Source organism: Sinocyclocheilus grahami, unplaced genomic scaffold (assembly GCF_001515645.1).
Source record: "Sinocyclocheilus grahami isolate Dianchi unplaced genomic scaffold, SAMN03320097.WGS_v1.1 scaffold566.1, whole genome shotgun sequence".
Classification (NCBI taxonomy): Eukaryota; Metazoa; Chordata; class Actinopteri; order Cypriniformes; family Cyprinidae; genus Sinocyclocheilus; species Sinocyclocheilus grahami.
In genome coordinates, this window is record NW_015505745.1 from 150,881 (window position 1) to 163,455 (window position 12,575).

At 35.4% G+C, this 12,575-nt stretch overlaps 2 protein-coding genes across 3 annotated transcripts in view; both read right to left on the bottom strand.

The window, feature by feature from the left end:
- Window positions 1–4,649: 4,649 nt before the first annotated feature.
- Window positions 4,650–5,706, bottom strand: LOC107556380 (cytosolic 5'-nucleotidase 1A-like). Its single transcript, XM_016239480.1, has one exon. The coding sequence runs from the start codon at window positions 5,669–5,671 to the stop codon at window positions 5,270–5,272; it is 402 nt and encodes a 133-aa protein (XP_016094966.1). The 5' UTR covers window positions 5,672–5,706; the 3' UTR covers window positions 4,650–5,269.
- A 548-nt stretch (window positions 5,707–6,254) lies between these two features.
- LOC107556379 (cytosolic 5'-nucleotidase 1A-like) overlaps window positions 6,255–12,575 on the bottom strand; it is a 12,032-nt gene continuing 5,711 nt past the window's right edge. Inside the window, exons 2-5 of one of the 2 annotated variants that reach the window (XM_016239478.1) lie at window positions 10,465–10,509; window positions 7,837–8,004; window positions 6,762–6,891; window positions 6,255–6,473 (exon numbers count right to left, since the gene is read on the bottom strand). In XM_016239478.1, coding sequence (XP_016094964.1) covers window positions 6,454–6,473; window positions 6,762–6,891; window positions 7,837–8,004; window positions 10,465–10,509 — 363 coding nt within the window. In that variant the 3' untranslated portion in view covers window positions 6,255–6,453. The remainder of the gene's footprint in view (window positions 6,474–6,761; window positions 6,892–7,836; window positions 8,005–10,464; window positions 10,510–12,575) is intronic. The other variant, XM_016239479.1, reaches the window with a different exon arrangement.

Sequence of the window (12,575 nt, forward strand, 5' to 3'; positions counted from 1 at the left end):
CTTTAAGCAACATCTATATCGCTAAAGTTTTGATAAAATAGTTCATGTTTTACCAGTGTTCGATTCTTATTTGGACGGTGTTAAAAACATGAGTGGTGCTGTGCTGTGCCGTTTTTTCCTGCAGATTCAGAGAGTGAGTCACATGGCGTTTACTGCTCAGGTTATTGGTTCAAAATGTTCTGTGGTTTCATGAATAAAATTGGCAGAATTCGAATCGACTACTTAAAAGAGTTCTACGCGAATGAGATGGCATGAGAACGAGATGAAGATGAACAAATGTGCAAAAGGATAAATATCTTATATTATCAATCTCCTTGCGTGGTCTTCTAACTATATTTACTCTTACTGGCAAAGTTCAGAAGTCAGATTCAGTTCATCGGTTCGTCAAGAAAATTCATGTAAATGAATCAGTTAATACAAAATGACTCGCCATAACGAGTCCCTAAAAAAATCCAGTGCAACATTTTGTCTTTTTCTACCAAATATTTACAGTGGTAAGTGTTGCTGCTCTCATTCGTTGTACAATTTGTGCAATGACAATAAAATCATTCTGATTATTGTAAATGTATCCGTTTAAGTTTAATGATGTGATTTTAATTTAGCCATAGTCATATATCTATTTATTTACTGTATTTACTTAGTATTGTGTAACCTACTGATTATTAGTTAGAGAGCTTAAAAAATTAGTAGCTTGTAATTTGGAAATGGAGATTGGATATGGAGATATCTACAGTACATGGAAATAATATTAACAAGTGGCACCTCTTTTTGTGCACATATATTTTATGTTTATTTGTTTGTTGTAATTTTTCTATCTATAATTTTATGATGGCATATGTTAATGTGGAGAAAATCATAAAGAATAGGGCAAAAACAACAGCAAATTCCCTTTACAGTCCAATTCTGTGGTCAGTCGTGGCACTGGATTATAATGATGATTAACTCCCTGGGTCCATACCCCGTCAAATCTCCCACATTTTCCCTAATGAATTTCCGCAGCTACTGTTAGAGTCTAATTATTGTTATTAGTTCAAAGTCTGGCAATTACCTCACTATTACCTCATTGCCACAAAGGCCAATTCATTGGCTACCATCAAAGAGCCAAGAGGCTATCGATTTCAAACAGGATATTAAACATTAAGTGTATACAGAACCTGCTGCAGCCTATCTGATGAGAATATGTTCTTCCTGTGGAATATTTGCTAAAACATTGGTCTGAATGCATATAGGCACAGCATGATTAACTGAAGTGAAGCCATGCTGAGGGAGAGGGCGACCTTGCATTGTGGCTGGCAGATCATATGAGTTCACTGCACATCTCACCATCTGTCTGCACCAGGTTTAGATGTGGCTTCAGCTCGCTAGCTCGTAATAAATTGGTCATAATCGCGCACCCATTATATCACAGCTGATTCAGCCTAATACTACAGGATGTAATGGTGCAAGTACAGCACATACAAACTGCCAAAACGCACACAGAATCGCTAACATCTTGTTGACTAAAAATGCTTTAATGCCTGCATTGTGCATTTTTACAGCCACTCTAATTAGCCAAGCCTGGCAAATGTCATAACAGAGCAGCTGTCAAAAGTATCTAGCGAGCTCCTTTTTGCTTAGATTTGTTTGCATGCTGAAAAAATTCGATGCTTATTATTTCAACATAAAATGCAATTTTACTGTGTCTCTGACAAAACAGGCATATCAAAAACCACAAATTTGCCTCAAGTTGTAATGTTCCACTCTATGAGACCCTTATCACGCCAGTGCACAATGAACCAACTGCAGAACTTCAGGAAGGAAGACATGAATTTATTTTCCTGAGTGCATAACAGCATGGTTTTCCCCAAGCAAACAAAATAGTTTCAGCATCACCATCAATTTTGCAGGCAGAATTCAATTTTTGTGAGCTTGATCACACATAATCAATTTGAAGTGCCTCAATAGGCAAATTGTTTATAAAATGTATCCTCATTCATTTAAATTTGTCAATAGAATGGAAAATAATACAACAGCAGTTCTACCTTTTCTTAAAGAAATAGTTCACCCAAAAATGATAATATGAACAAAATGTACTCCCCCTCAGGCCATCCAAGATGTAGATGAGTTTGTTTCTTCATCAGAACAGATTTGGAGAAATTTACATGACTCCAGACCATCAATTAATGTCTCGTGAAGCAAAAAGCTGCATGTTTGTAATAAACAAATCCGTCAAGATGTTGCTTCTGTGAAGAAGTCCATCCCTTGTTGTCTTCTCACATCCAAATCCGCCCACATATTTGTTTAGAACTGTTTTGGACTGTTTTATTCAGTATTGGAAATGTCTTTGACTACATCTCTATCTGCATCCATGCCTTTGATTCTTACAAACATGCAAGATGACCATGATGAATTGGACTCGTGTTGTGGATTATTGTGGAATATTGCAATGTTTTTTATCAACAGTTTGACGGCACCCATTCACTGCAGAGGATCCATTGGTGAACAAGTGATGTAATGCTGAATTTCTCTAAATCTGTTTCGATTAAGAAACAAACTCATCTACATCTTGGATGGCCTTACTGTACATTTTCTGCAAATTTTCATTTTTGGGTGAACTATTTCTTTAATATTTCATTTGAATATTCAAGTCCAGCTTTGCAATTGAAACGAAGGTGTTGTTCAAATGCACCCTGAATTGATTTTCTTAATCAGTCACTTTCAAAAGACTATTTTATTAAAATTCTGGTTAGCAGCAGACTTTCATTTGCATATTTACAGAGTGTTTGAGAAGAGTCTATTAAAAAGTCAGCCAGGTGGCAGTAGTCCCTCCTCAGCACTTCTCCAAAGTAATAAAATGGAAACGATCTCTGATCAATCACTACATATGGGGTGGACAACAATGGCCTCATTACCACGATGGCGCCTCGGTGGCACAGTCGCTTGATAGCCCTCTAGTTTATTTGCACTTGCAGTTTGGCGAGGTTTCTGGGTAATTGGCACCAGCAGCAATGATGAACAGAGAAAGCATTCATTTCTTCTCTTTCTAGTTTCAAAACCTCGCTGAGCGTAACAAGTGCTTGGACACTGATACCTTTTAGTCCTGTTTTAGACTCTCGCTCTGCAAACTCCAGCAAATCTGATACATTATATACAGTAGGATGATGCACAAAATAATAAATGTCTTCAGTATATAAATGCTCCTTATTCCTCAATGTTTTAAGATTATGGTAGCATTAATAATGTTTTTGAGGTCCTCGGCTTTTGGATCTTCTGCTGTCATTGAGGATCATATAAAGCTTTGCTGCCACCTAATGTGATGATGAGGAGGTGCATGCCTGAATTACTAAAATACATTTTTTTTTAAATACACTCAAAAATTGTATTTTATAAAACAGTTAATTCTTTATACTGAACAAGGAACAGCTGAAGGACTATTATGCAATTAGTTTTTTGTCTATACAGCATTTGTAGCGGAAATATGCTGACGGTGAAACTGATAAGACTTTTTTGTGTCACGTTGCACATGGACACAAAAGTTATACGTCCTCATGAAATTCTGCATTCTTTGAATTTTTACCTTTTGTATCAAGGTAGATTAGTTTATAAAAGACAAAACGTCCTGTTACTGTATATGTATGGAGAAAGCAGCTAATATGTCACATTTCAAGTAGAGTTCATTTAAAGAGGCAGACTAAACACTAATGTCAACATAATTTGTTCCAATAATGTTTATAGGACGGATGCGGCAAAACATTACTAAACAGCACAGAAAGACAAGGCACAAGAGACATGTGAACAAATCAGTACATAAGCAGGAAATTATGTCTTCACTACCCTAAAGTAGAAATAGACAGTTGCCAATTCTGATGATGATAACTTTTATTTGTGTGCTAGATGCCAATCTAAGGACTATGTGTAAACAAGAAATGATATTAACTGCATGACAAATGTATCTGGAGAGAAAGAGTGGCAGGTAATGAAGCTCAGTAGAAATACTGCACGGTTTATTTGTTTTGTTTCTACAAATTAACTAGCAAGGGAATTTTTCTTTCTTTGGATGACATCTGTAGACATATGTGACCACTTCTATTCATTTTACTTTCCCTTTCACATACATTAATTTCCCTTTGTAAATTGCAGAATATGTGTGTATGTTTTTATTTGAGGCCTGTGGACACAGGTAAATCGGCCTTTGCTAATTTTATTAGGCTAATCCACTACTTGGTACAGGACACAAAAGTAACCAACACTTAATTGTTTTCTGTCAAAAAAAACTAAATAATATATATATATTATACCATCATTCAAAAGTTTGGAGTTAGTAAGATATTTTAATGTTGAAGTTTCTCATCAAGCTCATCAAGGCTGCATTTATTTGAACAAAAACACATTAAAACAATAATATTGTAAAACATTTTTCTACTGTGATATATTTTAAAATATAATTTATTCCTGTGATGCAAAGCTGAATTTTCAGTATCATACTCCAGTCTTCAGTGTCACAAGATCCTTCAAAATCATTCTAATATGCTGATTTGTTGCTTAAGAAACATTGATTGTTATCAATAATGAAAAAGGTTGTGCTGCTTAATATTTTTGTGGAAGCTGCTACATATTTTTCAGGATTCTTTCATGTATACTGTCCCTTTAGATTAATTTAATGCATCCTTGCTGAATAGAATTTTTAAACAGTAGTGTATATTGAATGCAGATGAGAAAACAAAAAAAGTACAGTTATCTCTTTAAATATATCATTCACTATACTCATGGCTTTCTGGTATATTTCATCTTCTCATAAAATATTATGGCTTCTTATTAACATTGCATTACAGACTAACACTCCATCCATTATATACGACCATATACATTAGATTACATGAAAGAATACTGTAGTTTTGCTCACACAACACCATCTACAGTAATAAACAAGAACACCATCACAGTCCATTGCTGAATTATACAGTGCGATTCAAAACACACACTGTGTAATCACCATTTCAGTATCACTCCTTTTTCTTTTGTCACTTTACATATTCACTTGACAAATAAGAATAGCAGCACACATTCCTGATGTTGATGTCATGTATATTTCAACAAACTATCTCTGAGAAACATATGCTTAGATGAAAATAACCGTTCATTGCAGTGCTTCAACAGAGGCACATTGGTCAAATTTCATTCATAATGCAAAAGAATACGGAGGTCCTGATCCAATGAGTGCACAACCGAGTTTACAAAATAAAAATGTCTGCAACTTAAAGGTCGCTCTTCATATTTTCTCCTTTCTTTGTTATTTTCCTGTATTGGTGCTTTTTTTATGAGGGTATTTCTGTGCAATCCCATAGGGCACATGGGCGGCAATGGCACCCATCTCTACAGCGCCTTCCACGTGAAACATCTGGTCATCAAAGTAGATGTGGGGCCGTATTTTCTCCAGCATGGGGCCTTTTGGTGCCCCGGCCAGGAAAAGAGCCTCATCTGTCTCTAGTCCCCAGGCACGGAGAGTCTTTAAGGCACGGATGCCTGAGCTGGCTGCGCTGCGGGCCGTCACGAGGTAGGTGCGGATGGGACAGTCCAGACGGTGGCCTTTAGCGTAGAATTTCTTCTGAAGTTTCCCGAGCACTTCCAGGAAACCTTTCAGTGGCCCCTGTAAGGTAGACAGATATATTAAACAGAATATCTGTTGTAGCATCAACTACATTGAAGAACAAGGACGCTCAGTCCGGTTGTTGGAGATTCAGCTTTATATAATATAAAAACTTGATATATTATATCTGTTCATTTAAAGATGGTGTGTCATTATTTACTCCACTAGTGGCAATGCCAAAATTATCATTCTAAAGGATTACAAAGAAATAATTCACCCAAAAATGAAAATTTGCTGAAAATTTGAGTTTGTTTCTTCATCAGAACAGATTTGGAGAAATGTAGCATTACATCACTTGCTCACCAATGGATCGTCTGCAGTGAATGGGTGCCGTCAGAATGAGAGTCTAAACAGCTGATAAACACATCACAATAATACACAAGCAATCCATCCAATAATGTCTTGTGAAGTTCCTCTATATATAATAGAGTCCTCTATAAATAATATGTTCTCTAACTGTTTCGCCTGAATCAGGAGAGAAATATACATAAATCAAGCACTATTTTCAACAGTGCAAAACAGTTCGAAACAAATATGTCTGTGGATTTTGATGTGAAAAGACAACAGGGAATTAACTTTTTCACTGGAGGAAGTGTTATTATTAATTATTTAAAGTTGATGAAAAACATTTGCATTTACAGTTTTGTTTCCTCAGAATCCTGTCATTACTTTGTATCCCATGCCTTTGACTTATTGATTAATAATATAGCATAGCAGTCTACATTTTACTGTTTTATTGTTTATGATTTAATGCTGAGCTACCTTTATTTACATTTTACTGCCTTATATCAAAACGCATGTAATTTTCTAACATGAATAATCATCATTTACTTACCTTCATGATCTTCTGTGAAACACAAAAGAAGATATTTTAAAGATTGTTGTTAACCAAATCTTTTTAGTCTTTTATGTTCCACAGAAGAAAGAAAGTCATACAGGTTTGGAATGACATGAAAATGAGTAAATTATGACAGTTTTCATTTTTGGGTGAACTATCCCTTTAATAATTATCATTCTTTGTCAGCATTGATCACCTAAGGATAGCATCGTGTTTACAAGAATGGACCTTTCTGACCATGTACATCTTTATGGAAAGTATAAATCCAGATTACTGGAAGGTCAGCAATCTACTTACTGTGGTAGTTGATGGTGTTGATGAGTCTGATGCCTACATGAGCATGGTTGTAGGTTACTAGCACAATGTCAAAAAGCTCCTCGCTATCTGGATAGAGCTCTCGCAACTGGCTATTTACTGCTTCCAGTGCCTGAGAAAACACATAAAATAAAGTGTCTAATCAAATGAAGCTATATTGTAGGCAGTTGATTACGGGGTGAGCACTCAATACTATTAAAGGAATAGTTCACCCAAAAATCTAAATTTGCTGAAAATTGACTTACCCTCAGGCCATCCAAGATGTAGATGAGTTTGTTTGTTCATCAGAAAAGATTTGGAGAAATTTAGCATTACAACACTTGCATAGCAAGAGAAAGAGAGACCAAATAGCTGACAAAAACATCACAATAATTCACAAGTAATCAAGTGTACAAGCTTTGGGTTTGTAATAAACAAAATTCATCATTAAGGTTTTTTTTTTTACTTCAAACCGTTGATTCTGCCTAAAATCAGTCATCTTGTCTGAATCAGGAGATAAATATGCACCCATCAAGCATACAACCGAAAACAATTCAAAACCATTCTAAACAAATATGTGGATTTTGATGTGAGAGGACAACAGGGAATGGACTTTTTGCACTGTTTTTGAAGTGTTATTATGGATTATGGACTCATATTTTGGCCAGAAGTGACTGTTTAAAGTTAAAGCATCTTAATGATGGATTTGCTTCTTACAAACATGCAGCTTTTCACTTCACAAGATGTTAATTGGTTAATTGTTAATTGGACTGGAGTGGATTACTTGTGGATTATTGTGATTATTTATCATTTGTTTGAACTCATCTGACGGCACCCATTCACTGCAGAGGATCCATTGGTGACAAGTGATGTAATGCTACATTTCTCCAAATCTGTTCTGATGAGGAAACAAACTCATCTACATCTTGGATGGGCTGAGGGTACATTTTCAGCAAATTTTCATTTTTGGATGAACTATTCCTTTAAGGTAATGCTCTAGTATTTGTTTAAAAAAATAACTTATAACTTGATAATGCATTATATTGTTCAGTCTTCAAATATCATTGTGCATTATTACCTTAACAAATGGGAATGCTGGGCCAGGAGCAAAGGGCTCATTTTCGTGCTCCACCTGATACCTAAGGTACTCCTCTATTCCCTTCTGCTCAAACACCTTCTGCTCTTTCTCTGTGCGGAACAGAACCCTCGACGACACAGCAATGGTGACCGCGTTCTCTGGTTTGGGCTGAATAGGGATGGTGAAACATCTGTGAGGCATTCATCACCAATTTTGAGCATATAACAGACAAGTACAGGGTACCTGGTTCCTGGTTGGCATGTGCACTGATTTCATAAAAGTGGCCTGTATGACTCATTCACTAAAGTTTTCTGAAGTCACATGATAGCTCCATGTGACAAACAGACTGAAATGTAAACTTTCAAATAATAATCTTCCTCTCCACTATAACTCTCAAATTCCATTTGTGTGATTTGAATATACTCATTTAAATCTTGCATATTGCAATGCAATATAAGAATATGGTTATTTTAGTATTATTTATATACTATTAGTACTTTAATAATTTTAGTATTTAAATTTAAAATTGTCATTTACATTTTTTCAAGTTTGTTTTTCATCTAATATTTTGTTTGTTTGTTTGAGCTTTATTTCAATTAACAAAAAATATTTTTTTATAGTTTTACTGGTTTTTAATATTTTTATTGGTGAACAATAACAACACTGTTCAATATAAGAACCAATAACATTTGGCATCATTGATTTCAAACCTGACAAAACATATTAAAAGTTCAAACTGTAGAATGAAAATTCTGTCATCATTAAATCAGCTTCCTCAAATGTAAACTTTCAAATAATAATCTTCCTCTCCACTATAACTCTCAAATTCCATTTGTGTGATTTGAATATACTCATTTAAATCTTGCATATTGCAATGCAATATAAGAATATGGTTATTTTAGTATTATTTATATACTATTAGTACTTTATTAATTTTAGTATTTAAATTTAAAATTTTCATTTAAATTTTTTCAAGTTTGTTTTTCATCTAATATTTTGTTTGTTTGTTTGAGCTTTATTTCAATTAACAAAAAATATTTTTTATAGTTTTACTGGTTTTTAATATTTTTATTGGTGAACAATAACAACACTGTTCAATATAAGAACCAATAACATTTGGCATCATTGATTTCAAACCTGACAAAACATATTAAAAGTTCAAACTGTAGAATGAAAATTCTGTCATCATTAAATCAGCTTCCTCTTTTTGTTTGGGTGAACAATCCCTTTAATGCACCACATGTGAATATATATATATACATGATATGCACACATGAAAGGAGAAATTATTAAATAACAATGTCACTAGGGTTTGGCATGACTTCAGATGGCATAAATATAGCCCAGAAGTCATATTGACCACTTGTTATAAAATTATGACAATTATTGCCATTTTTGGGTGAACTATCCCTTTAAAAAGAGCTGGCAAGATTGAAATTTTGTGGAGTGCATAAAGCAGTTGAAAGAACAATTTGAAATGCAATAGTCATCCACACACAGCAAGCAATCATGCGACATTACAGATTATCTCTTTAGGTGAGAATTAAGGCAAGAATAGCATGATTTATGAAAAGGATCTCTGGTTTAAGAGTAGATTGACCACTTGTTATAAAATTATGACAATTATTGCCATTTTTGGGTGAACTATCCCTTTAAAAAGATTGAAATTTTGTGGAGTGCATAAAGCAGTTGAAAGAACAATTTGAAATGCAATAGTCATCCACACACAGCAAGCAATCATGCGACATTACAGATTATCTCTTTAGGTGAGAATTAAGGCAAGAATAGCGTGATTAATGAAAAGGATCTCTGGTTTAAGAGTAGACCGGACAGGACCGGATAATTTGAGATTATCATCACAATAGCTCTATTCCCGAATACCTTGCGAGTTCTTCGAATATTGTCTTTGACAAGTGGGGCCATGAAATCCAAAAAGTTGAGAACCGCTACTATAGACCATGTTTTAGTGAAAAATAATGTATTGCATTTTTTTTTTCAAACGTTTATATTCAAATTTGTATTCTGCATTATAAGTCACTAAACAAATTAGCAAATTTGTGAAATTCATGTTAATGTTTCTGATTGCATAAGTATATAATTTCTATAATTATATTCTCTACATTTATATGTGTGCATGCGCGTGTGTGTGTGTGTGATAAGAAATGCATTAAAAATTATTTTCACTTCACTCTTAGTCTTAGATTTTTAGACACCACTGTGTGTGATATCGTGGTTATACTACTTATTCTACTTTTTCATTCTAACATTTTCTGTCTTTCATGTGTGGTCAATCACAAGAAATCAAAATTTTTAATGCATACAGCAAAACATGTTGAATGCATTGCACAGGCACATCAAAACGTAAAGGTATACATCTCTTGCCTTTAGTTAAACCCCACTGCCAGACACACTAATATATCTACTGAAAAACATGGATTTTGAAATGAATTTACTAATTAACTGTACTAAAAGCACCATCAAACTGAGCTCTTGAAATGCATTAACATGTTTATTTGCGTAAGTCCATATTGTGGGTCAAAAGGTCATGCGTTTAGTAGAGCAAAGCAGAACAGATTGTTAATGAGATGGCAGAGATGAAAATCTGCATGACCCTTTGAAAATACTTACAAAGAATATGCCTCCTTCCACCTTCCTGGCCCGTCTCACAGGTCCCTTCATAAAATAACATTTCATATCAACCTCCACGTCACAGGTTTACAGATTTGCCTGTTATGTAATGCATATCACAATATATTTATTTTCTGAATGGATGAGATTTTCATGGTTGGAAATAAATAGGAAAACACCGGTGGAAAGCGAATAGAACAGACGAGCCTTGTTGAGAAACAAACCACCAAACAATCCTATCATAGTGACCAACAACAATATTGGAAAATTTGCTTCTGATTCAGTAAATAACACTGTATTTCACTAAGAATCATGGGTAAGTGATATTCTGATGTTCTTATAGAGGGGTTTAGCTCTCCTGTGGGGATGTGTTATATAAACCGTGTGCTTGAAAAAGCTTGCTCAGTAGCATGCAGTGTTATTCGTGGTTCAAACTCTTGATTTAGAGACACTTCTTACTGTCACAGATACAGTTTACAGACACCACGGGGGTTCAAGATTGAGTTTTAGTAGCAGCTCATCTCAGGAAATCATCTCCCGGTAAATAAACAAAGTAAACTCTGTGTTTTCTTTCCCTTTGACCAAGCAGAAACTGAAACTCCAGCTCTGCTCCTTTACACTGTGGTTACTCCTTAAAAATATGAAGTGGGCATAGAAAGTTACCATCCCTCTTCAAAACTGTTGTTTTGTTGTCTCATAAAATAGGAGCAATTGTCCATTTTTATTTGAAAACTTTCACAATAAAGACCAGTTGATAGAAAACTGAACATTACTACAGTTTAAAACAACTGTTTTCTATAATAGTTCACAGCAGCCATTACTTCAGTTTACAGTGTCACTTGATCCTTCAGAAATCATTCTAATATGCTGATTTGCTCCTCAGGAAATATTTCTTATTATTATTTATTCAATGTTTATTCAAGATTATTTCATTTAATCTATTTATTTAATAGAAAGTTCAAAATAATAAAATCTATTTGAATGAATAAGATTTTTTTACCTAACAATGTAAAAGTCTTTACTGTTGTCACGAATTCGGTCCATGGACTTCCGTTTATTCACCACCAGAGGTCACCCTTTCCATTACATTGACTCTCGCACAACACAAACTGTTGCATAGCACCCCGGACTACATATCCCATCATTATTTTTGCACGATTTGCACACTGCACTGATTTGCACTCATTGCACACAGCTGTTTCTAATCACCTCACTCACTATATAACACCCACTCTAACCACCTTTCTCGGCTGAGTATTGTTTAGCCTGTACCCCTTTCTGAGTCTCCGTGTTTTCCTTGTTTTGCCTTGCCTGTTTTTGCGGTTTCTGATCTTTGCCTGTTTTCCTGGATTTCTCCCTCTCGTCTTGCCCCTGTGATTCTGTCTGCCGATCGGTGACCTACGCTAGCCCTAGGACTATTCTAGTGTTTTTGCCCCCCATATACCTGTTTGCCATTGTTCGACCCTGCCTGTTATACCATGTCTCTTTAAATAAATGACATCTTTAAATTATGCTTTGTTGACTGTCGGATCTTTATTTACTGTGGGTGTCACGGAGGAAGAACGCGACACAATGTCTGTGATTGAAGTGGTGGCTGTACCAGAGCACACTCACAAAATGGCGGCGGCAGCGGAGCCTGATCGCAAAATGGCGGCCACTCTAGAGCACGCTCACAAGATGGCGGCGACAGCGGAGCACACTCACAAGATGGCGGACACAACAGCATCTAGTCAAGTCACGGTTGATCATCATGAGTCAAATCGAGTCACAGTTTATTATCCTGAGTCTGGTCAAGTCACGGCTGATATTCATGAGTCTAGTCAAGTCACAACTGATCTTCATGAGTCAAGTCAAGTCACAACTGATCTTCATGAGTCAAGTCAAGTCACAACTGATCTTCATGAGTCAAGTCAAGTCACAACTGATCTTCAGGAGTCAAGTCAAGTCACAACTGATCTTCAGGAGTCAAGTCAAGTCACAACTGATCTTCAGGAGTCAAGTCAAGTCACAACTGATCTTCAGGAGTCAAGTCAAGTCACAACTGATCTTCAGGAGTCAAGTCAAGTCACAACTGATCTTCAGGAGTCAAGTCAAGTCACAACTGATCTTCA

Coding starts and splice junctions, on each gene's coding strand:
- LOC107556380 (XM_016239480.1), bottom strand. CDS start 5,671: ATGCTACAACAGATATTCTGTTTAATATATCTGTCTACCTTACAGGGG.